Source organism: Nilaparvata lugens, chromosome 14 (genome assembly GCF_014356525.2).
Source record: "Nilaparvata lugens isolate BPH chromosome 14, ASM1435652v1, whole genome shotgun sequence".
NCBI classification, from domain to species: domain Eukaryota; kingdom Metazoa; phylum Arthropoda; class Insecta; order Hemiptera; family Delphacidae; genus Nilaparvata; species Nilaparvata lugens.
In genome coordinates, this window is record NC_052517.1 from 13,938,512 (window position 1) to 13,965,593 (window position 27,082).

The 27,082-nt window shown below is 35.5% G+C and overlaps 1 protein-coding gene across 1 annotated transcript in view; it reads left to right on the forward strand.

Annotated features, from left to right (window-relative positions):
* The window catches only part of LOC111058836 (rho guanine nucleotide exchange factor 10-like), a 92,944-nt gene that overhangs the window by 28,331 nt on the left and 37,531 nt on the right, over positions 1 to 27,082 (forward strand). Inside the window, exons 2-3 of the mRNA XM_039441179.1 lie at positions 23,522 to 24,039; positions 26,251 to 26,650. Of these exons, the coding sequence (XP_039297113.1) occupies positions 23,776 to 24,039; positions 26,251 to 26,650 (664 nt within the window). The 5' untranslated portion in view covers positions 23,522 to 23,775. The remainder of the gene's footprint in view (positions 1 to 23,521; positions 24,040 to 26,250; positions 26,651 to 27,082) is intronic.

The following is a 27,082-nucleotide window of genomic DNA, read 5'->3' on the forward strand; positions in this document are numbered from 1 at the left end:
TTTGCATTTCAAGAATAAAGCCTTTTTCGTACGGCAATATTAGAGTAAAAATCAGACTATAGAATTATTCATCATAAATCAGCTGACAAGTGATTACACAGATGTGTGGAGAAGCCAGTCTATTGCTGTATTTCCATAAGGTCTATAGTTTCAATCAGGTACTTGTGGATGAGAATACTGCGTGAGTTCTACTGTTCACAGAACTACTAGTTAATTATTAATTCTGCATTGTTAAAATACGATCTGGCAACAGAGCAAAGCGAGAAAGAGATAACCCTATCCGCTTTGTTGAATGATAGACAAGGATAGCAATACCATTGCTTATCAAACACTGCCATTATAACGTGGACCACACTGTACACTATTGCACACTATAGTGGGGTCCACGTTATAATAGCAGTATTTGATTAACATTGGTGTTGCCATCCTTGTCTATCATTCAGCAAAGCGGATAACGCTATACTTCTCTAGCTCTGCAACGTTGTCAGATCGTTTTATAACAATTGTAGAAAAAAAATTGAATGATAAAATATTCAATCTCATTAATGAAAATGTATTATGGATTTTTCTTGACAACTAAAATATAACTGGTTGTTCTAAACGAGAATGAACAGTTTATATTACATCAGATATAACGGTATCAGCTATCCTCTAAAGAAGGCAGTGTCAAGGCAGAGGACCGGCAACGCTGCTCTCCTATCTTTCTCCTCTGTCAATGTAACGTGGACCTCTTTAAAGAGTTCCGCGTTATAATGGCAGTGGAGAAAGATAGGAGAACAACGTTGTCGAACCTATGTCTTGTCAATGCCTTCTAAAGACGGTAGCTGATTCAGGTTTATTGATGTAGTATTAACTGTCCATTATTGTTTTAAATAATCAATTATATTTTATCAAGCAAGAAATTATTTTTTAAAATAATTTCATAATGAATTTTCATAATTATTAAGATGTAATATATTGTTAATTGATTATTATTTCTACATTGTTGAAATACGATCTGGCAACAGTGCAAAGCGAGAAAGAGATAGCACTATCCGCTTTGTTTAATGATAGACAAGGATAGCAATACCATTCTACAATACAATTCTAGTACCAAATCTAGTTTTGCACAAAGTTCAAATAGGACATCCCAAATCAATAGTACACTTGCTAGACGGAATCTATTTTAGCTGGACATTTTGCATGGCACTTTCTCATGGGATTGCTATAGCCTGACCTGGCTTACCAATAATTTATTCATCTATGCCAAACCCCAATCGATGTGCCTTGACCTCATCTATTTTCAAATAACAGAAAAATATCCAGATAACAGATGAACGAAAATTCATAAAATAGGTACTGAAAATCTTTGAAGAGTTTCTATACATTGATCTTTTATAGGGTGGGTGAAAAGTCCGAGAACGGCTTAATATTTCATACACAAAGGTGATGAGATAGTGGGTGTGATTGGGGATCCTACTCAAATTGGTAATACTACTTTACTATGACTTCAAAAATCTGGTCCACCATCTTGGATCCGCCTTATTGAATGCAACTTTATTTTTTTAAATAGGAAGGTGGTCATGCGATACATGATTTCGATACTAAATTTTATGAAAAAAAAGAATGGCGAAAACCGCATATCGATATCTCAAATCGTTCAGAAGATATTCACATTATTAATCAATACCCCAGTTGAGATTAATTCCCAGAGGAATGCTAAAATTTCCCTCACAAAGGCCCAGTTGCACAAAAGCCGCTTAAATTTTAATCCTGATTTACTTCACGTGAACCAAATCAGAGAAGACCATTTCAAAAAGATTGATCTACTGGAATTAATCTGTATTAAAAATAACCCGGCTTTTTTGCAACCGGCACTAAATACCTGATTGAATGATTACAAAATTTCAACAGCTGAGTCATAATTTCGACATAGTCCCACACTCATGAACTCGCTCACTCACTTCCATCATCAACAGACGACGAAATAATTATTATCAGCTGTTTTCCCAAGGATGAATAATAATAATCCTTCCAATGTCCTTCAGCGAGTTTTCCCTGTGATGAGACCTAGTGCAATCGAATCTTTATATTATAAACTTACTATGTTCTGAATTTCGTGAGAATCGTTTGAGCCGTTTTCGAGATCCGGTGAAATACAAACATCTAAACAGAAGTTGCTCGTTTAATAGTATAGGATTACCGTCATTTAATGTAAATTAGTGTATAGGCCAGTAAATATTGTAACATACATAAATAAATAAATCTAATTTATTCTCTCTTTCTCTCTCTCTCTTTCTTAAAGGTTGTGTGGCAGAGAGGGCCTGAGTCCTAACTCCACCCTAATAAAGGCATATAATCAATCAATCAATTTGTCTCTTGCTCGTTCTTGGTATCATTCTCTCTCTCTCTCTCACACACACACACACACGCACACATTAGGGCGCAGGACCTCTTTGTCCTTTTAAAAGTGTCAGCTGTTCTATTGGGGACATAGTTCACTGGAGCATAGATAGAATAGATAGGGCACATAAATAATAGTGGTGAATTATTTTTGGAGCATGTGGACTAGAATAATTCAATACTGAATAGAATCATAGAGATAAGAAGATATTCTATGGCGTTTATGTTGCATATTTCACTGTTAACTCAAGTCGATTGTCAAAATAGTCTTTTTCGTAGAGCTATGTGACGCTGATAGGTCTCTCATACTGTGCAAAGGCTGAAAATAAACTTTCTACTGGTGACATTTTTCATAGTTTTTCGATTTGTATATCATCAAGCTATCAAAATGAAAAAGTTTTCTCAGGAAAACTTTTTTTCCGATCATTACTTTTTCAGATATGAGCTCCTATAGTTTAAATTTTTGGGACTGAACATTTCAAATTCGGTAAGAGATAAATCCATGAGATTTAGTGGATAAATTCTTTATGATATTGATGATTGAATAAAACCAAAATTTCCTAAAAATATCAATTTTCGATGAAGTTATTCAATTTACCAAAAATGACCAAAAATAACTTTTTTGAATTATTTTTGTCATTTTTAGTAAATTGAATAACTTTTCAAAAATTAATATTTTCAAAACATTTTGTTTCATTAAATCAACAATACCATGAATAATCTATCCTCTGAATCTCATGGATTTATCTCTTACCGAACTTGAAATGTTCTGTCCCAAAAATTTGAACTTTAGGCGCTCATATCTCGAAAAGCAATGATCGAAAAAAAATGTTTTTCTAAGGAAACGTTTTTATTTTGATAACTTGATGATATACAAATCGAAAAACTTTGAAAAATATCATCAGTAGAAAGTTTATTTTTAGCCTTTGCACAGCCTTAAACTATCACACGGCCAAAACAGACACTAATCAACAGTTATCGGTTTTAGTTAACAGAAAATCGGCTTGAAATTTGAGACAAATGACCTAAACCATGCTTCTTTACTCTATGATATAATCTACTATTTATTGGTAGCGGGTTCGATTCCTGACTAGATCTGACATTAAACGGTGGACATTTCTATATAGTGAGAGTCACTTTATAAAGTGAGCACCTGAACAACATTGGTTTGCTATCCTTGTCTGTCATTGGACAAAGCAGATAGATCTATCCTTTTCCAACTCAGCACTGTTGCTATGGCTTTATGGCTATTAAGAAATATAATGGATTACCAAAATATTTTATCTCAATTTTAAGAAGATCAAAAATTCTTTACAAGAGAGCGATTGGAGTTTCTTATTCAATATATGGTGGCTCATACACTAATTTACAACTAGTAGTTCTGTGAACAGTAGATCTCACGCAGTATTCTCATCCACAAGTACCTGATTGAAACTATAGACCTTCTGGAAATTGCCTACAGCAATAGACTGGGTTCACACATCTAAACATTTAAACATTAAGAGAAATGCCAAACCGTCGACTTGAATCTTAGACCTCACATCGATCGGCCAATAAATAACAATAGCTAATTATTCATCGAATTTCACAAAGTATGAAAAATTATTAATCACAATGAAGAATCAATGCAATTTGGTAATCGATATTGGAATACTGTAATGTAACTACTTGAATCGGCGGTGTTTTAACAAAATAGTTTCGTCGATTCTTGGAAAAGGTTATAAAATGATATCCCTCCTATTAGAACACCGAGAGAGAGTGTGTGAGGGTTAGAGAGATAGTAAAGGGGAGAGAGAGAGAGCGTGATATAGAATAGAATGACTGCCTTTATTTTTGACCTATGAAGGCGAACTTAGGGCGCAGTCGGCCCTCTCTTACACTCAACTCTCGAGAGATAAGTGTAATCTCTCTCACTAATGAGAGAGAGAGAGAGAGAGAGAGATTGATGATTGATTGATTGAGTATTTTATTTAAGTAGATTACAATATATACTGACTTATACACTTATATATTATAATAGCTTACGATACAGCGAAATTATAGATGAATTTACATAATGTAGACTAAAAAAAAAAAAAATATTATTGAACTGTATTATAAGAAAAAAGAAATTTGGAATAATTACAGATAATATTCTTATGCATCTACATAAATTTGCGGAGCTTTGGACATATAAATGTCCATTCTTCGGAAAGGAGAGAGAGCGTGATATAGTGAGAGAGAAAGAGTGAGAGAGAGTTTGTGTGTGAGTGAGAAAGTAGACTGAAAGCCAGGTGCTTCTGAAAAGAACGGATGCTCAAACACCAGCTAGTCAGCTGCTCCCAAAAACCTCCGGTCCTTTTTCTCTCTTCTTCTTCTTCTTCTTCTCCTCCTTCTGCTTATCTATCAGTGGCTCGTTCCAAGCTTCAAGTGGATATCCATCCAGTTCTGAGACCTCCCCGGACTCTACAGTTCACAGCTGCTGCTATAATGTTATAGCTTGTGGCGCGACTCGTGTTTATACTACTTTGTTGTTTGGCTCTTCCCGTTCTTCTTTGTGTGTATGCTCTTATTTCTTCTCCTTCGTATTCATCTTCTTCTTCTTCTTCTTCTTCTCCTTCTTCCTCTACTTCTGCTACTTTTTCTTCCACTTCATCTTCTTCTACTTCTACTTCAGTTTCTTCTTCTTCTTCTTCTTCCCCATTCTTCTTCTTCTTCTTCTTCCTCCTCTGCTACATCTCCTTCGTCTTCTTCCTCATTCGTCTTCGTCTTTTTCTTCTACTTCCTCTTCTTCTTCTACTTCTTCTTCTCCGCTTACTTCTACTTCTGCTTCTTCATCATCATCATCATCATCATCTTCTTCTTCTTCTTCTTCTTCTTCTTCTTCTTCTTCTTCTTCTTCTTCTTCTTCTTCATCATCATTAATTTTTTGTTACCTCCTCCTTCTCTTTGTCTTCTTTTACTTTTCTTCGTTATTTTTCATGTTTCTTTCACACAAAGTGATTCTTTCAGCACATGAAGTTTACAAGTTTTAAACAGCTATACTACTTTGCTCACTCCACTTGATTATTTGTTATTTATGTAATTAGAATTTTACTTCGAAGCTCCTTAGGAGAATTATGATTGATTATTTTTGGTGTACTTATGCCAATTATTATTTGTATAATTTGTACTCAACAATTACTTGATACTTTTACAAATACATTTACTATAGTGAGGTCCACGTTATAATGGCACTGAAGAAAGATAGGATATCAACGTTCATATCCTATCTTTCTTCACTGCCATTATATATCAACGTTGCCGATCCTATGTCTTGTCAATGCCTTCTATAGAGGATAGCTAATACCGGTGTATCTGATGTTCTCTCCATCCTTATTGAAAATTATCAATCACTGTATATTTAATCCGTCAAGAAAATATAGAATAACGGATTTTCATAATTGTGATTAAATATTTTTTAATTAATAGTGTATGCCTACATTGTTGAAAAACGATCTGGCAACGTTGCGGGGTAGAAAAGGATAGGGCTAGTACTGTTTTGGCGAATGATATACAAGGATAGCAACACCAATGTTAATCAAATACTGTCATTATAACGTGGTCTTTACTATAGGTTTATAATTCACTATTTTTGTTTTGTTGTTCTCATAACTTATAACTAAACAAAATAATAACTAATAACTAAAAATAACTGATAAGTAAAACTTATTTTAACTGATAATTAACTATAACTACGTAACGTTTGCCAACTGAACCCTGATAGATAAATCTGCCTGTCAGGGTATGAGAACCAAAAGAAGATAATAGGGTAGGTATAGAGGCACATGTATCAAGTTACTTTTTCAAACTTTGGCCCTTTTTGGGGCCACCATACCTTCCCCCATACCTGTTGAGTATCCAGGAAACATTCTATATCCCACGGTATGGATTCTTCTACTTTTAGAGACCATGCTATATCCTTCCTATTGTAGAAAGTTTAGTGAGGTCCTTGTTACTATTAGTTCTGTGAACAGTAGACCTCGCAGTCTCCTCTAATACTGTCCATCAGAGTAAATTCTGTCCTGTCCTGTCGTGTCGGCGAGATATCGATGTATATAAACGATTAATGGCTGTTTTGGTTGTTGTAACGACAATGTTAATAATTTGATGTAAACAGCTTTATTCTGCTATCATCAAAAGCTTACCGAATTGAAAACAGAGAAAAGTCAGGAGAAAATACTTAGCTAAAATGCTACTACTACTTTATTGCATGCAATCAATAGTTCATTTAATAGTGCATAAAAATTGCATTCAATGAGGTATGCAATTAATAGTTCACACAGCAGCTGATTTGTTACATTGAGATGTTGAATCGCATGCGTCATTGCATGCAATAAATAATCCACTCGACAGCTGATTCTAATGAATAATTCTATAGTCTGATTTTTACTCTAATATTGGCGTATGAAGGAGGCTCCATTTCCTTTTATATTATCCTTGAAATGCAAAATTTCCAAAAACCTTGTATATACGTCGACGCGCAATTCAAAAAGGAACATATCTGTCAAATTTCATGAAAATCTATTACCGCGTTTCGCCGTAAATGCGCAACATATAAACATAAAGAGAAATGCAAAACCGTCGATTTGAATCTTAGACCTCACTTCGCTCGGTCAATAATGGCATGGCAGTATTTAATCAACATTGGTGTTGCTATCCTTGTCTATCATCCTTGTATCATCTTCCTATAGTGAGGTACACGTTATAATGACAGTATTTGATTAGCATTGGTGTTGCTATCCTTGTCTATCATTCCACAAATCAGATAGCGCTATCCTTTTCTACCTCCGAATGGTTGCCAGATCGTTTTTCAACAATGTAAAAATTAAATCAATTAACAGAAAATTTATTATTTAATCATTGAAAAATATATTACCCTGATGAATGAAATTGATAATTTTAAACAAGAATTAACAGTTAATATTGAATCAGATATACCGTTATAAGCTATCTTCTATAGAAGGCAGTGGCAAGGCAGAGAATCGGCAACGCTGTTTTTCTATCTTTCTCTACTACCATTATAACGTGGACCACACTATAGATACGTTGCTGTATCCTAACTATTTTAGAACGTAGGATTACTTTGGTAAACTAACCTTCTTTGACAGGCTGGTTATCAAGTTCCTGTTCTGAAGTGTTTGAAATTCAAAATTGTAGGTTGAAAAAATGAGATTTGAAAGTTTGAAATGAAATCTAAATTGTATTATTTAATAATGAATAATAAAATAAAATTGATTTAATTTAATTCTATTCAATTATTACATATTAAATAATTTTAAATTTAATTATCAATAATATTTTCAAACTAAAATCCAAATTAAGTGCTGTAGTTCATTATCAAGTTGTGTTGAAAGGATCGAGTCATTGGTTAATATTTCCTAACAAAATCTACCATGAAGAACTAGGTAAAAGGAAGAAATTAGAGAAATAAAATATGTGAAGAAGATCGTATGAAAACGAAATGTGGAAGAAAGTAAGCGTTATTTAAAGGTGAAAATAAAATGGGTGAAAAGGAATTTCGGCGGCAGGAAATATCAATTGAGCACAGGTCGTGTTTTACTCATGTCACCAAAAAAAGAGGAGGAGGAGGAGGACGAGAAGAAGAGGAAGAAGAAGAAGAAGAAGAAGATGAAGAAGAAGAAGAAGAAGAAGAAGATGATGATGATGATGATGATGATGATGAAGTAGTAGGAGACTACTGGAACGGAAATAGATTGAAGTGGAACGAATTCCTTGAATACTAGACATTTTAAGTAGACTTAACGATCAATGTGTAGTGATATTCACTTTCTCTTCAAACTGTCAGCATATTTGGAATGGGCAGCATTGATGTTATGTTTAGGGCCTACTGACAGTTTCAAGTGAATCTCTCCCAAAGACGAGACATGTCATATGAGTGGTTGACTCTTCAGTTGAACTCAACTTTTAGTCATCGCAGTTGATTACAGTCTGTTATAAATGGACTCTCTTGATTCTGGTTGACTCGTCAATAAAATTATTGGACAAACATGTGAAGCAAATTGACTCTAGTGTGGACTCGAATGGTGACTCTTGTAAATGTCTTGTGTTTTTTGTGATTGGGTGGCAGCCAAATTCAAGAGACTGTTGCAGACAGTTTATTTTCATTTTCACACCACCAACAAAAATGGGATCAACCATCTTCGGTAGATGTACTAGAGTAGATGTTAGACTTTCCTTATCTCCTACTTCTTCTGCTTCTTCATATTCTCCTCCTTTAACTCTTCCTTAACCTTATCTTCCATCTCTTCTTCCTCCTCCATCTCCTCTTACACCTATAGTGTGGTCCACGTTATAATGGCAGTATTTGATTAACATTGGTGTTCTATCCTTTTCTATCATTCCACAAAGCAGAGAGCACTATCCTTCTCTACCTCCACAACGTTTCCAGATCGTTTGACAACAATGTAGAAATATGATTAACAAAATATTTAATCTCAATTAATATTTTAATTGTGTGGAATCTGTTGTTTTGAAATATGAGGGATGGTAGATATTAGATTAAACTTTGACGTGTCATATGCTGCCGGATCGTTGCTCCCTTAATGCAGTTCAATAATTGTTTTGAACAAGAAAAGTAAAGTAATCATAAGAAAGCAGCAACTTGAACAACAAAACTTTGGTGTTGTTGTTGACTTGAGAAAAGCTTTTGACTCTTGGTAAGTGGCCGTTACACTGATGTCAGGCAGCTGAAAACAAACACAGTGGGTGTGTAGGGGTTAGGTGGAGGGGGCGGTTGTCGGACCGTAACGGAAGCGGAATGCGCCGCAATTAGTCGCTACAAGTGTCGTGTGAGCCGGGTGTTCCGCCGGGTAATTGAATTGCGCCTCTCATGTTTTCTATATTTATTGGCCTTGGAGATGGTTGATAGCTGGTTGATAGATTTCGATAGTTCGATGTGTAGATTGAAAGACAAGAAGAAGAACAAGCAGAAGAATTAGAAGGAGGAGGAGAAAAGGAAGAAAAAGGAAGAAGAAGACTAAGAGGAAGAAGAAGACTGTGAGGAAGAAGAAGACAGAATAACAAGAAGAGGATGAAGATGGAGGATGAGAAGTCAGAAGAAGGAGAAGAAGAAGAAGAAGAAGAAGGAGAAGAAAAAGAAAGAAGAAGAAGAAGAAGGAGGAGGAGTAAAAGAAAAAGAAGAAGTTGGATAAGAAGGAGAAGTAAAAGAAGAAGAAGTTGGATAAGAAGGTAAGTAGAAGAAGAAGGAGAAGAAGAAGAAGGAAAAAGGAGACAGGAAACAGCCCTGTGGGCTCTGGGTTTTGGGTCCCCCTCAACCGGAAACTATTGAAATAAGGCAGCCCAATATGTTCTAGATCTCCGATCATTGCTGTTGTATAATACCAAAAGCCTACCCTTATAACTTCCCCTAAAACCCAACCTCGTGGAAAAAAATGGAAGTGGATTGGAGGGCTCAAATATCTTCTAGAATTGAAAATTTTGGTGAATTTCCATGAACAGTAGATGAATTTGTAACAATCTATTCACCATTTGAACATAAACAATATAGACATTTCAATAAGTGAAGCATATAATCTAGATTTCAAAACTATATTTATAAAATCACTTTTTGCTTTTGGAAAAACGACTAGCAGTCAAATATGCTTTTCCAAAAGCAAAAAGTGATTTAATAATAAGCAGTTCGTAATGGAAAACAACATTGAAGAACTATATTTATAAAAGCGAAATGGCACTCACTGACTGACTGACTCACTCACTCGCTGAACTAAAAATCTACCGGACCAAAAACGTTCAAATTTGGTAGGTATGTTCAGTTGGCCCTTTAGAGGCGCACTAAGAAGGGATTTGGAAAAATTTCCAAAGATACGCCCAAAAAAAGCGTTTTTCCAGCGTTTTCTCAGCTTTATCGAGAACAAATGAACAGAAAATGTTCAAATTTAGTACAGAAGCTCAGCTAGGATGTAACAATGTTGTGCTAGAAGGAATTTGAAATAACGTCAAAGATACGCCCAAAATTAGCGTTTTCCAGCGTTTTTTGCTTTTTCTCAGCTTTATCGAGAACAAATGAACAGAAAATGTTCAAATCTCAGCTAGCTCAGCTAGGATGTAAATGTAATAATGTTGTGTTAGAAGGAATTTGAAATAACGCCAAAGATATGCCCAAAATCGTCGATTTTCTAGCGTTTTCTCAGCTTTATCGAGAACAAATGAACAGAAAATGTTCAAATTTGGTACAGAGGTTTAGCTAGGGCCAAAAAATTCTATGATGAGGTGACATTAATATTTCATCAAAAATACCCCCAAAATCAGCGTTTTTCCAACGTTTTTCTCAGCTTTTTGGCGTGTTCTCACTTTCCCAGTACTTTGACTTTCTGATGGAATGAAGCATGCTCAAAATGAAAAATTCAGGCGTGCGAAGCGAGTCCGCTGATCTCATTTTTGGACGATCCAGTCGGGGGTCCAGGGGGCGGAGCCCCCTGGCTAGACTGATATGGCGAGCGAAGCGAGCCTGACGGCTAGTCAATCTATAGACCTACTAGATCTATAGGCCCACTATAATATACAAAGACTTTAAAGATGCATAGACTCACATACAGCGCTAGTGTCGTACTTGGAATTGAAATCCGCCATTGAGGGGGCAACCCATAAGATTATTTATTACATACCAATGCCACCAATGCCTTTGTGATCTATTGTATTACGAATATATATAGATATAATACTCGTGCTTAAATACCTCAATGGCGGCCTTCAATTTCAAGTAAGAGCTATCATTGGGAAGGCATATGCATTGTGGGTCTATATCTCTTTAAGGTCTTTGATAATATAGGAAAGAACTGTGTTATACACGTAGGGGATAGTGAATTCAGGATTGATGCATCACACTCAACTGATTATCTTGAAATTAAGGGTATTAATTCTTAATTAACCGAGGATGGTTATAGGCCTACTTTCGATTCTTCAAGATTTCATTACGTCAAGTTGATAATAAATAATTCGAAAACATTTCTGTAAAAATGCAAGTTGTATAGTGGCTTTTCAGGAACTCTCTTATAAGGTATTCTATTTCCTTCCCTTTAAAATAGAAAAAAATCATTTTTTAGCATATTTGGCACTTTATCTCATTAATCATCAAAGTTACAGACTTCTAAGGCCCGGTTGCACAAAAGCCAGTTAAATTTTAACTGTGATTAATCTCTCGAGAACCAATCAGAGAAGGCCTTTTAGAAAAGACGGCTTCTCTGATTAATTTTCGTGGAATTAACCACAGTTATAATTTAACTGGCTTTTGTGTAACCGGCACTAAGTTGTTCCATTGGATTCTCAGTTAATTTTACATGAGAATTGACCCTCAGTTACCATCATGAGGCCGCCACAAAATTATAAATTTTAAAATTTGAAGAAAAATGTTGAATTTTCCGCCATCATTATCTCGGCAACAAAGCATTTTAGGACACATGTTTACTGGAACTATTCCTTTATTTTGATTTCAGGAAACATGTATCCGTTTTCAGAAACACTGTTTATATTTTATGTAAATATTAGGTAGAATACTATTAAATCAAGAATAGAATCTTTAAAATTTTGTATTCTCTTTGATCAAAACGTAATGACATGTTTTCATAACAAAACGTTGCAATATCAATTTTACTGAACTCATATCGATAAAATGTATTATAAAATCTTGAAGGCAAACAAAATTGTATAACCTGTTACGAGAGAAGCTCTCTGTCTGTCACTCTCTCTCACGCTCCCTCTCTCTGTCCTTCTCTTTGTGAGGTTGTGAAGAAGCCAGGACAGGACATGAAGCAGGAATGATGATAAATTATGGAAAGTTATCTGGCAATTTGAATAAATTTCGAAGCAAACTTGCAACCGGTAAAAACTAAGAAGCCTCATATTCTTCTTCTTCTTATTCTTCTCTTCTTCTTCTCTTCTTCTTCTTCTTCTTCTTCTTCTTCTTCTTCTTCTTCTTCTTTTTCTTCTTCTTCTTCTTCTTCTTTGTTATCATCTTCTTAATATTCATCTTCATATTTTTCTTCTTCTTGTTATAGTTCATCTTCTTCTACACTTTCTTCTTTTTTCTTTTTCCACAGCTTATTTTTCCCGTCTACTTGTCATCCATCTTCTTCTTCTTCTTCTTCTACTTCTCCGACATCTTCTCCCTCTACTTCTCCGCCTTCTCCTTCTCTCTTCGTTATCATCTTCTTAATATTCATCTTCATATTTTTCTTCTTCTTGTTATAGTTCTTGTTCTTCTACACTTTCTTCTTTTTTCTTTTTCCACAACTTATTTCTCCCCATCTACTTCTATTCATTTTTCTTCTTCTTCATCTTCTACTTCTTCGTCTTTTACTTCTCCGACATCTTCTCCCACTACTTCTCCGCCTTCTCCTTTTATTTCTGTTCTTCTTTTTCTTCTTCCACACCTTCTTTCTTTTCTCCCATCTACTACTCATTATTTTCCTTCTTCTTCTTCTTCTACTTCTCCGCTATCTTCTCCTTCAACTTCTTCTATTAACTTGTTGTTCTTCTTCAAGTTCTTCGTCAGTTCTTTTTCTTCTTCTTCTACGCCGCCTTATTCTTCTCATTTTTATATTACGTTTCCGCCCTCATCTTCTTCTTCGCCCTCTTTTTCTCTTACTTCTCTTTCTCCTTCTCCCTCTCCTACTTCCACGTCTTGTTCCCCCTCCTTTTTATCATCTTCTTCTCCATCTCATTCTTCTCTTTCTCCGTCTTCTCCTTCTACTGTTTCTCTTCTTCTCCGCCTCCTTCTTCTACTTTTTTCTTCAACTTCTTTTGTTCTCTTTCTCCGCCTCTGTCTTCTACTCCTACTTGTGTTCTTCATCTTCTTCTCCGTGTCCTCCTCCTTCCCCATCTTCTTCTCCTTCTACGGTTTTTCTTCTCCGCCTCCTTCTTCTCCTTCTCCTGTTCTCTTCTTCTTTCCCCCCGCCTTCTTCTTCGTCATGTCCCTTGCTTTTTTCTACTCCTCTTCTCCTTCCTTTTCTTCACATCTTTTTCTTCTTTTTCTCCTCCTTCTTCTTCTTCTCCGACTTCTTCTCTTTCATCGTTTCCCTGTTCTTCTCCTTCTACTGGTCTTCTTCTTCGTCCACTTTTCCACCGACTTCTTCTTCTTCTTCTCCTCCGCCTTCTTCTTCTTTTTCTTCTTCTTCTTCTTCTTCTTCTTCTTCTTCTCCGCCTTCTTCTCTTTCTTCGTTTCCCTGTTCTTCTCCTTCTCCTGGTCATCTTCTTTTCTTCTTCTTCTTCTCCCCCTTCCTGTTCCTCCTCCTCCTCCTCCTCTACATCGCCTTCTTATTCTTCTTCTTTTTTTTTTTTCTTCTTCTTCTTCTTCTTCTTGTTCTTCCGACCGATAGAAAAATGCGGATTCTTCTCAGTAATAAATACGAGATGAGTCGGCTGTCCACTATATTTTACAACACAAGTCCTCCAGTAGGTCTACTATACTAAAAGAACACCAAAGTTCAATATAAGATTCCTCCCGAGCACGTTTTCTTTTATGTAATACTCAAACAAATTTATGCAGTCTGTCACTTCTTCAACATTCATAAAACTTCCTCTTTACAAAGAAAATAATGCAGAATTTTACAGTGTTATCCATAATACGAGTTTATCCCATTGTTTAATTTTAGTTTTTTTTCCAATTCATTCTATTTTCACATAAACTTACAATTCTGTACAAAATACTCCAATAATATAAAGATAATTTACATGATTTTTAAAAATTGTGACAACATTGAAATGTGGAATCCCACTATAGTGAGGTCCACGTTATAATGGCAGTGTTTGATAAGCAATGGTATTCATATCCTTGTCTATCATTCAACAAAGCGGATAGGGCTATCTCTTTCTCGCTTTGCTCTGTTGCCAGTACGTCTTTTAACAATGTAGAATCAATCAGCAAAATATTTCATCCCTATTATGAAAATTCTTTATTTAATTATTGAAAGATATAATCTCTTGCATAATAAATAAAATGTATTATTTTAAACGAGAATGAACCGTTAATATTACATCAATAAACCTGTATCAGCTACCGTCTATAGAAGGCATTGACAAGACAGAGGTTCGGCAACGTTTTTCTCCTATCTTTCTCCACTGCCATTAAAATAAACTATGAATTCAATCTTTCGTTACAGATTCTCTATGCTTTTACCATAGAGAAAACAATAGCGTAAGTTGTGCCTATGTGCTTTGTTTAACATGCTATTGTTCCTCTATACTTTTTCACTGCACGGTAAATTCGGTCCCCCGATATTAAAATATTATTAGGAGACAACAATTATGAGCCAAAACTGTCTCTCTCTCGCAAATTTTAATTCATGAAAGTTTCCAAGACAATATGAGAGAATAAAGTTGAGCATTTGCTTATACTTCTAAAATATGGAGCATTCTATGAATAAACGTGAGCAAGCATTTTGCTCATGCTCATCAAAAAAATAGTTTGAGCTTTTGCTCAAAAGTAAAAGCTTTTGCTCAAAATTGTATGAATAAACTAGAGCATTTGCTCAAATTTTGAAGCAAATGCTTCAGAAAAGGTGATTCTAGTCTAGAGCAGCTTATAACCTTTTGCTCATAGTAAAATGGCTCAACTAATCCGTATGAGGAAGTGGAAACTATACCAGATACGATCACAACCAATAGTTGAGAACTATAAAACTCTTTTCAGATTCAACCATGATACCTATATATCACCATTATCCCTACAAAAGAATAAATACAAAAAATAGCCATCACAAAATAGGAAATAGGCATTTAAATTAAGAAGATGAGAGTGTAGACGATTATAAGAAGGCTATTGATATTATAAGAATATGCTGAAGATTATTATAGAGATGACATTTTTTCACACTATTATTTCAAAATTCCAAGCTCAACTAACCTAAAATTCTATTCATAAATAGAAAACAGAGCAGACGATGCAAACACAAGCGGTGCACCCTACATGCATATTTAGCGCTTCCTTGAGCTATAAAAACAAAGTAAGGCTACAAAAGCGAATCAGCTGATGAAAAATCTTTAAAATACGTGAGCATTTGTTTCAGAGTTTAGGAGCATAAGGTAAGAGTATAAGGTAAAGCTTATTCATATAAAAATGAGCAAATTCTTTTGCTTCTACCTTTTTGTTCATGAGCAAAACCTTATGCTCCATGCTCTTGCTCATGAGCATTTGCTCTGGTTTTATTCATATGGGTCATTGTTTTACTTCTCTGAAATTAAGTGCCGGTTGAACAAATTCCTGTTGAATTTAAACCTCCTTATCAAAAAGGCCTTCTCTGATTGGTTCTCGTAAAATCAATCACTGTTAAAATTTAACTAAATTTTGTGCAACCGGACCTGATAGTTTGAAATGAGTCTCCTCACTCTAGAAATTATCATGTTATGTTTTCATGAAGTGAAGTTGGATCGAACACTATAATATGTACTTTCACCAGAGATAGGAAATATCATCTTCAAAAACTCTGACCTCTCCTGACCCAGTAGATAAGCATAAATGGCTCCTTATCAGGAATTGATGCCAATTAAAATGTTATGGCTCTACTATAGTGAGGTCCACGTTATAATGGCAGTATTTGATTAACATTGGTTTTGCTATCCTTGTCTATCATTCGACAAAGCAGATAGCACTATCCCTTTCTAGCTCTGCAACGTTGCCACATCTGTTTTGAACAATGTAGAAATATAATTAATCAAGGCAGACAAACGGCAACACTGTTCTCCTATCTTTATCCACTGCCATTATAACGTGGACCTTAAACGACTCAGAATTGAATAACTGAATAGAGAGGTTCACGTTTTCAAGTCAGTGGAAATGATAGGGCGGCATGGTTGACGGTTTTTGTTCATCGCCTTTATAGAAGTTATAAATAATATCGGGGCACCGAGCTTCGCTCACTAGTAGCTCTGTGAACAGTAGACCTCACGCAGTATTCTGTATTCTCATCCACAAGTACCTGATTAAAACTATAGACCTTATGGTAATACTGTACAGCAATAGACTGGCTTCTCCACAAATCTGTGTAATCACTTGTCAGCTGATTTATGATGAATAATTCTACAGTCTGATTTTTACTCTAATATTGGCGTATGAAGGAGGCTCCTTTTTCTTTTTATATTATCCTTGAAATGCAAAATTTCCAAAAATCTTGTATATACGTCGACGCGCAATTAAAAAAGGAACATACCTGTCAAATTTCATGAAAATCTATTACCGCGTTTCGCCGTAAATGCGCAACATATAAACATTAAAACATTTAAACATTAAGAGAAATTCCAAACCGTTGACTTGAATCTTAGACCTCACTTCGCTCGGTCAATTATTTATATTTATTGATAAACAGAACACAATTCTTTAAAATGATTGGGGAAGGACTAACAGGCACAGCCCAAAACGGTTTCCTTCCCGAATTTTGATTTATTCACTATAAATGTCCAAAAAGTGGGATATGTTCCATACTCTTGAATTCTGGACCATTTATCAGTCCAAACATTCAAAAACAGAAAAGTTCTAATTTAGATTGTTTAAAAACCAAATTGAATAACAAAATTACACTCACTATTCACTTTAACTGTAAAATAATGATTAACTTTGAAAATTATGATGAATTTGAAAATATCGCAAAAATATGTTTTTATTTAGAATATGATTATTATTTTTCATTAATTATGAATAATTTAACCTTTCAAACCCTCAAGGTTTGTTCATCTTTTAGGTCGTGTTTATATTTTACAGCTGGCTATACGTCAGTTTATGAATTTCGGGGATGAGATATTTTGAATTTCCACAGATGCACTCGCTGACTCACTTCCATTATCCACGGACGACGAAAGTCTCAGCTGTTTTTCCAAGAATGAATTATCCTTTCTGTGTCGTTCAGCGAGTTTTCGTAGGGATGAGACGTAATGCAATCGAATTTTTATATCATAAACCTACTATGTTCCAAATTTCGTGAGAATCATTAGAGCCGTTCTCGAGATCCGGTGAAATACAAACATCTATAGTGAGGTCCACGTTATAATGGCAGTGGATAAAGATAGAAGAATAGCGATGCCGATTCTCTGCATTAATTAATTATATTTCTACACTGTGAAAAACATAATTGGCATCGTTGTGGACCTAGAAAAGGATAGTACCACCGGCTTTGTTGAATGATAGACAAGGATAGCAAAACCAAAGTAGATCAAATACTGTCATTATAACGTGGACCTCACTATAAGCAAAGCATCTAAACGTATAAACAGAAATTGCTCGTTTAATAGTATAGTATATGATTTAGCAGTTTAAAAGGGATTGGATCAGCTGGTGGGTTAAACTTGGGCTATAATAATATCGAGTGACCTGGCTGGCTCAGGTCTGGTGTCTGAGTTTTCAGTTCGCAACTGATCAATTTCAGGGTGTCTGACATATCGACATATCGAGCTTCCCAGACAGCCGGGACCGACGGTTAACGTGTCCATAGGAACTTGGGTTGAAACACGTTCTAATCAATGCTCTCTTAACTCGATACAATCCCGGTCAAGTTACACCTTATTCGGACTGTTATCTGTGGTTTAAACTGGGTATCTAATTAATCAGAAACAAAAATCAAAGTAAATAATTAAAGGGTATCTTTATTCTATGCCAACATTGTTATAAATGAGTTGATAGTTTCATCTGATCCTGGATTTAGTTAAACTGCTAAATAATCTCTTATATATCGATAAAAGGCTGAGTCCCGACAGACTGAAATCACACCACAGCCCAACCTACTGAGCCTAAAAACTTGAAATTTTGTACACTTGTTTATGGCAGCCTCAAGACATCCACTAAGAAAGGATTTTCAAAAATCAGCCCCCCTTAGGGAGCTGGGGTCCCCCAAAAATTTTGAGCTTTTTAACCGCTCATTCCACAGCAAAATCATGAGGAACTTTTTTGTTCAGCTACGAAAAAAAATTGGATCCTTGCAGAAAAATTCCGACCAGGTGCACAGAAGGGTCCAGGAGAGGGCATTTTTCGAAAATTTTCATTTAAAATCATACTACAGCCCAAACTACTTGGCCTACAGACTTGAAATTTTGCACAAATATTCTTCAAACATGCTAGACGCGCACTAAGAACGGATTTTGAGATATTTTTCCTCTTAAGGGTCCCAAAGGATGAAAAAGGATCCAACTAAGTAAGCTTATGAAAATGGTACGGTGAACGCCGTATGGAACTGAGATAATTTATTGATTGACATGTGATATTCTAACATGTGTTGTAATCATTGGAAATTACCAAATCATATGATGGAAATTCAAAAAAGAACATAATTATATTCTTTTATTGCTTTCTATCTGATTCCACTTAACCTCAATAATATTGTTCTATCTGATAATAAATTATAATATTTTAAATTATAATAATGAATAAATAGATGCGTGAATAGCTTGATTTAATCCAGGATCAAGTTAAACTGCTATTTAGTCCAGTCTTAAACTAAGCACACGTGCAATGTAATTTATTTCTTGTTACAACACAGCTAAACAAAATTGTTTTACAAGTATTGTTCGTTACTGTCTTGGTTACGCCCTTTCCTTCTAACAAGATTACAGAGAAAAAATGATGAAAAAGAAGGAGGTGAGGAAGAAGAAGGAGAAGAAGAAGAAGAAGAAGAAGAAGAAGAAGAAGAAGAAGAAGAAAACACTTTTACACAAAGCTTGGGTGTAATAGCAGGAAATTCCTTTCCAGTAGAGTAGACTATGTCGTTGGTAATTGTTTCTTCTTCTTCTTCTTCTTCTCCTTCACCTTCTTCCACCATTACACCTCATGTTCTCTACAACCAATCATTACAACGCCGGTTAACACGCTAGTAATATCAAACTCATTGTAACACCTGCTTTTTTCAACTGTGTCTTGAAAACCACAGAACTACAACGACTCCCCAATTGTTAGCTGAAGGCTGGTTTACATGATGCTAGTTGGTAACTGGAGGCAAGTGACTTGCCACTGAGTCAAGCTAGTTGGTAGCTTGAAGCAAGTGGTTGATTATAAGCCAACCCAATCAGCCAATCGCAGAGGTTCCTGCCCTGCCGGAAAACACCTGAAAAAAACGCTACGTGTGGCTTGGTCCTGATTGACCGAACTTAGTGAGGCCTGTCTGTATGTAACGCGATTACGGCCAAACGCGTTGATAGAATTCGATGAGATTTGGCAGGAATATTCCTTTTTCAACTGCGCATCGATGTATACACAAGGTCTTTTAAAATTTTGCATTTTAAGGATAATATATGTAAAGAAAAGAAATTCCTCCATATTCTGATATCACTATTTATATCATCTACTCTGAAGATACGATTAATCAGACTATAGAATTATTTATAATCAATCAGCTGACAAGTGAATTACACAGAAATGTTCTGGAGAAGCCGTGTCTGTTTCTATAAGGTCTATAGTTTCAATCAAAGACCATAAAGAGTTATATGCATCTTTAAGGTCTTTGGTTTCAATATTTTGTTTGCAGTCATGATATTATTATGTGTGCTCATTAGTATCAATATTCTCACATTTGAAAAAACTAATTTGATAGGTGATTGAAAAAAATAAAATGAACTAAATAATGCTGAAGAAATTATAATTGACCGAGCGAAGTAAGGTCTAAGATTCAAGTAGACGGTTTTGCATTTCTCTTAATGTTTAAATGTTTGAATGTTTATATGTTGCGCATTTACGGTGAAACGCGGTAATAGATTTCCATGAAATCTGACAGGTATGTATGTTCCTTTTTAAATTGCGCGTCGACGTATATACAAGGTTTTTGGAAATTTTGCATTTCAAGGATAAAATAAAAGGAAAAAGGAGCCTCCTTCATACGCCAGTATTAGAGTAAAAATCAGACTTTAGAATTATTCATCATAAATCAGCTGTCTAGTGGACTATAATACTACCCGTTCAAAAACATCGAACATCTTGAAAATGTATCTTTCCATTAACGTTAGTAGACAGTTGACTATAATACTACACGTTCAAAAACATCGAACATCTTGAAAATTGTATCTTTCCATCAACGTTGTAGACAGCTGCAGCCAGACCTGATAACAGCGCTCACACTCACATTCCGGGACGACACGTCACGGTACGATATAGGACAGAAAGCTCTATGTCTATTTAGGATTTTTTCTAGACATTTTTAATTGATAAATTATTTATTAATTTTTGAGAAACATAACAACAGGTCAATGTAACTCACTGAGCGCGAGGTCTACTGTTCACAGAACTACTAGTATTTTTGATTGTGAAAAATTAATTTTCATCAGATGGAAAGATTATCACGGTACTGGATGAATTATATGGAATACAAATTAAACGTGAACTGATTTTGTTAATATTTAAAACAGTTCACATTAGGTACTTGTGGATGAGAAAACTGCGTAAGGTCTACTGTTCACAGAACTACTAGTACAATATTGAGTGTAGCCCAGGCTACACCTGTTATACAGCGTTCCGAACCTGATCATGACCGATATTTTGTTGGGTTGGAACATTAAACACACTCACATAATATTGTCCAATAACCTATATCAAATCCATCAAAAGCTTTAGACAGATCTATGAGCACACAACACACGTTCTTCTACATCTTGTCTCTGGTCCAAAGTTGTGACATCACAGACATCAAACATCGAAAGGAGAAGGAGAAGAAGAGGAAGTGAAGGAGAAATTGGAGGAGACGGAGGAGAGTAGGAGGAAGAGAAGTTGCAGGAAAGAAAGGAGGAATACGAGGAGAAGAAGAAATACAAGAAGACAAAGAAAATGGTGGACAAGAAGAAAAAATAGGAGAAGAATAAATAGTGTCATGATCCATCCCTTTTTTGCTCCGGAATATGTAGGCTTTTGTTGACTTGAGAGGATCACAACAGGAGAAGCACATCCACCTTCGCTCACATAAACCCAGAATTTTCTGTGATCTATGAGGGCGATAGGGGAGGTCAGGTTCTTCTGTATGTGATTTATATTATGATAAATTAAGATTGATTCGCAAGCTGAAGAACCTGAAAGATAACTTATAATATAACAGTTACAAGCAAGGAATTGAAATTTAGAACGACTGATTTTAAACAATAATTGTAATTTTATTAATAAATTAACACTTGCAAAGATGATGCAAACAAACAGAATCAAATTTCTGATACTATTGATCATTTATTTGGAATGATGAAATAAAGTCTTTCTTATTAATACTACTGTATTAGCAATTTCTGCATGAAAAGTATTTGAGTTCATGTGATGATTTTTGAACGATCTTTACAATAGGAATAGAAGAAGGTGTAGAAGGGGGAGGAATAGGAGGAGTAGAAGCAGGATGAGGTGAAGAAGAAAAACAAGAAGACAAAGAAAATGGAGGACAAGAAGAAAAAAGAGGTAGGAAGAGGAGGAGAAGAATAATTAGGAGTAGAAGAAGGTGTAGAAGGGGGAGGAATAGGAGGAGTAGAAGCAGGATGAGGTGAAGAAGAAAAAAAAGAAGACAAAGAAAATGGAGGACAAGAAGAAAAAATAGGTAGGAAGAGGAGGAGAAGAATAAATAGGAATAGAAGGGGAATGAATAGGAGGAGTAGAAGCAGGATGAGGTGAAGAAGAAAAACAATAAGAACGATAAGAAGAAGCAGAAAAGAAAGAAGTGTTGGAAGCGAGCGAGGAAGAGGGATTAGGGGAGGAAGTGGAGAGGAGAAATAATGAAAAAAAGAAGTAGAGAGAATAAGACGAGAGAGGAATAGAAAATGAGAAAAGGAGGGAGAAAGAGTGAAAGAGAAGAAGCAATCACCAATTACAGATGGGGTTAAAAGCTAATTAACAAGGCTCTGTTATTGGACCAGCCATAATTCTACTGTCTGTTTAGTGAGTTGCTCCATCAATGAAGCTCATAAAACAAGTCTTATTCTCCCTCTCCCTCTCTGTCTCTCACACGCACGTAACCATCTGGTTTATTGTCAATCTCTCTCCCACTATCTCTCTTTCTCTTATTCTAGTCATGCGCTTCTTTTTTAATCTCTCTTTCTATTTAGTCACTTTTTCACATCTCTGTCTTTCTCCAATTTGCTTCTGGTGTACCAAACTGGATGAATTGATGATCTAGTGCAATTTATTGTTCTAGCATTTTAGTATGCTTGCATAGTATCATACATAGTTCTAATAATGTCATAGACATAAGACATTGAGCTCGAAATAAGAGGTTGAAACAGTTAATATGGTTGCTATTGGCAAATAGCATACAAGCTACATCTAATTTGATTTATTGTTGAGGATGATTTCCAAATAATATGATTCGATGCGTTAAGGATATTTTTAAGAATATTTATGTATTAAAAACACTTTCGAAATTAATAAGACGGGACACTGCTGCCTTAATCTGTGTTATCTGTAATCTATACTATAATTCGGAGAGCTTTTTGCCCTGCCTAATCGTCTGTAAACGCCTGAAAAACGCTTAGCGTTGCTTGGCCCCAACTATAGTAAAACTAGCTGGCCCGGCGAACTTCGTACCGCCAAATTGTTTAATCTCATGATTAACTTTAGCTGGATGCAGAAAATTTTCAAACTGCAAAATAATTAATTTACTAAAAATCAATTAATTTTGAACACCGAAGACAGCACAATTATTCGAAACAAAGCAATGTCTTTAGAGCATGTAATTCTTTAACCTGAAGCCGCACTGCTGGATGGTTACACACAGAATAGTCATTTTGTTTTTAGTCGGGGCGTTTAGAATAAAATACATGGGCGGTTATGGAGCAGCACACACTCTTGTCTACTATCTACCGACGGCTGTTGTATGACGCAATGTTTATAACAGCTGATTTTTTGTGTGTGTGTGGCCAGCTCATGTAAACTTTGAGGAACGTATGAAATAGTCCTGAAGTTGGATTATAAATTTGATAGGTCCTGATCATAACGAACACAACTAAAAAAATCATCAAATTCGGTGCACACATAAAAAAGTTATTGAATGTCAAAATTTGAGGCTTGATTTTTATTTATATAGATGTTCTTTATGCGTAACTATCACCAACGTTCTTTATCAATTTGTACATCATCACAACTGATATCCAAGTAGTCTTGTATATTTACAAAATTTCTAACAATTTTTTCCCTCTTTTGTTTCAGATATACTGCCCACACCACTCATGATCTTCAGGTGACCTGTATCCACCCTCCACCCTTATCAATCACCTCCTGGTATCATCACCTTAAAATATGTTGATTTTTTACTGATTCTTTACAACTGTATAACAATTGATTAATTTCAAAATGTTGATCTACTATTGATTTCCTATAACTGTTTAACTGTTTCCATCACAATGTTGATTCTTCACTGAATCATTTTACCTTCATAACTCCTGGTGATCGTGATCCTCACAATGTCCTCGCCGTCCCCGGTCCCCGAGACCTCCAGGGGGGTCTACGGAGCCCCCCCACCACGGCGACCCTACCTCAGGTTCCCCCCACCACCGCCCTACCCTCCCGGTCCCACAGACTATGCCTATGCCTACTATGAGCCGGGCCCTAGTACCTCAAAGCATACCTTCATCACACGCTATGGCACCGAGGAGAACATCTATGAGGAGATAGGGGCCAGTCAGCTGGAGGAGGAAGTCAGATATGTGCATTCTAGGCATTTGCAGGTGAGATATGTGAAACGTTTATCCACAAATTTTATATCATTTGATGGATTTTATTCTATTTAATTTCATATCTTTCAAGGATATGAAATGTTCTCTTCCAAGAGAACATCTATGAAGAGATTGATTGATTGAGTACTTTATTTATGTAGATTACAATATACTGGCTTATATACTTATATACAATAGCTTACAATACAGCAAAATTATAGATGAATTTACATAATATAGACTAAGAAAATAATTATTGAACTGTATATGATATGAAAAAGTAATTTGTAATATAATAACTATAGATATTATATTGTTATGCATCTAAATAAATTGGCGGAGCTTTGGACATATCAATGTCCATTCTTCAGAAAGAATATTAAAAATATCCTCCCCACTAGGGGTAGGAGTCATTGAACTATTGCAGAAGGTATGATATGTGCATTCTAGGCATTTGCAGGTGAGATATTTTTAAGTTTGTCTCATTTTTTATTTATTTATTTTTATTTTATTTTATTATTCTAATTTTTACAAGAAACACTGAATGGGAGAGAAAAACTAAGGATACTCCTTGTACTACATTATTTAATATACAATGAATTTCATTTTCATCAATTCCATATCTTTCAAGAATTGAATCCTGCTTCGCCATGGAATCCTTCAAGCTGAAATCAACAAAAATTGTGTGGAGAATAATATCCATTCTCTCTTAGTTTTCCTGTAATCTGTCAAATTATCAAACATTTTTTCAAATCAGTAAAACGTCCACAACTAATTTTGAGATACTTACTTTGATTAATTTGAGAATTTGATTCTCCAATTTGAAATTGGTTGAACTAGATTATTTAATCAATAATCAGGTATTCAATATCCATCATGAGAATTGAGGGGAATTGAATTTTTTCAGGATAAATTTTTTTGTTCTATATGTAATGTATTCTGTTCCCTTGTGCAGAACACTGAAATACCGATTTTCCTCCCTAAGGACTTAAGATGACTCCTAGATAACATGGGGTGTCATATCTATGAGATTATGTGTTCAAGGACAAAAGAATAGGCATTGGAGTAAGGTCAAGTTTGGACATCTGGTGTGAAGCAAAGAATAATCATGAAGGTCGAGTTGAATAATAATTCATTGTTATAAAAGCTAGTGGAGGCCGGGGGGATAATGAGTGCATCATAAGACTGAAATATGTTTTTCCTCCACCTACTATCAAAAGTCTCATTTTACACCCTGGAATCGAATACTAAAGTACTACTTTTCCTCCCATGGGACTAAAAATAATTCCCAGCGGGAAAAGTGATCACTTTTACTCCCAAGGGAGTAAAAATAAACCCATAAGATTAACATGGGGAAGAAGTCCGACAACGCCGCGATTGAAGAATGAGGAATGTGGCAACACTGTCGTGGTCGGTAGAGGAAAAGTAAAAGAGCTCTATTTCGATCTTTGGAATATTTTAGCTCTAGGAAATAAGTAGCTCTATTTCGATTGTTAGGTTATGTTCAACCGTTGGTGGATATGAAAAAGTACACACTCTCAAAATTGTGATGGGTGCACAATAACAATAAACAATTACTATCAGAAGTAGGCTTTTACACTATCAACAATCATCATCTATACTATAAACTATAAACTATCTATATATAATAGTTAATACGCGACATGGAATTTTGTGACTCATAAGGAAACTATAAACTATCAACTATCAACTAGCAACTATCAACAAATTATTATCAGAGGTGAGCTAAATTTTGTTTTTAAAAAAATAGTGTGAAAGCGTGAAGATGTAGTAAAATTATTCATTGTTATAGGTATTGGTGTAGGTGGAGGAAAAATGTTGTGTGCATCACGGGACTAAAGTACTTATTCTCCCTCAGGGAAATTGTCGCCCTCAGCTACGCCATCGGGCGACAACAGTTTCCCTCAGGGAGAAAAAGTTGCACTTTAGTCCCTAGATGCACAAATAACTATTTTTCTCTCAAGAAAATTTTTGCACTTTCCATTCAATGTGACAAAATAATATTCCCCTCTAAGGGAAAAGTTCCACTTGATCACCTAGATGCACAAATAACTAGTTTTTTAAATTCATTTCCAACTTTTGAAATACTGTGATTATACTTAGATCACTCTTCCAAGGACCATTGTTCTTATCTATTCTATTCCATAAAAATTTGGAGGCTGCAATCTCCTACAAAAATAATGTTCCTTCATGAATTTTCAGGTCCTAGATGAGTTGAACCTAACAGTTGAAGCCATGCTGATGCCAGAGGCTAACAACTCCCCACCTTCCTCATCGACACCCTCCCCTCACCTCGACCACCATCCCCTGGCCAACACATCAGTTGGGGGATCATCATCATCATCCAGGACTGGAGCATTCTGCACATCCGGCCCGGGAGGACCAAATGGTGATGATCTGCTGTCTCCCTCTTGCACGGCCACCTGTAGCCTGGACTCTGGCTTCAGTGGCAGCAGTACAGGGACCAACTCGTTGACCAGGAGTAGTCAGCATTTGGCACGTGGCTCACCAACGCCTAAGGCAAGGTCTGCATTTTGGAAAAAGTTGCCAGGCCTGGGGTCATCAAGTACCAATGTGAATGTGGCCGGGAGTAAGCATACAGGTGGGTGATTCTTGAATTTCGTAAATAGTTGACAGATTTCTATGAGCCCATTCAGCAGTCATATTTAGTATCAGTATGTATCACTACCTAGTATAGTTCATAGTTGATTGTGCATCATAATCTAGTCAAAGGTCTTCTAGTCCGATATCATTTGTCTGTCTTGTCAATGTTTTGAATTTGCAGTTTTTAAATTTTTTTATTGATTCAATGATACACAATCATCTTTTTTTTAATAATTTGTTGGAGGATCAACAGGCACAGCCCAAAACTGTTCCTCCCACGAATTTTGATTCATTAAAATAGTCCAAAAGATAGGTTATGTTTTCACCACTTTATAAAGTTGTTAGCTATTTGAAGTTGTTTAATTTAAACAATTCAAGTCATGTATTAGAAATTTAATTGACTTCAATACAGATAAAAATTGGAATTGTT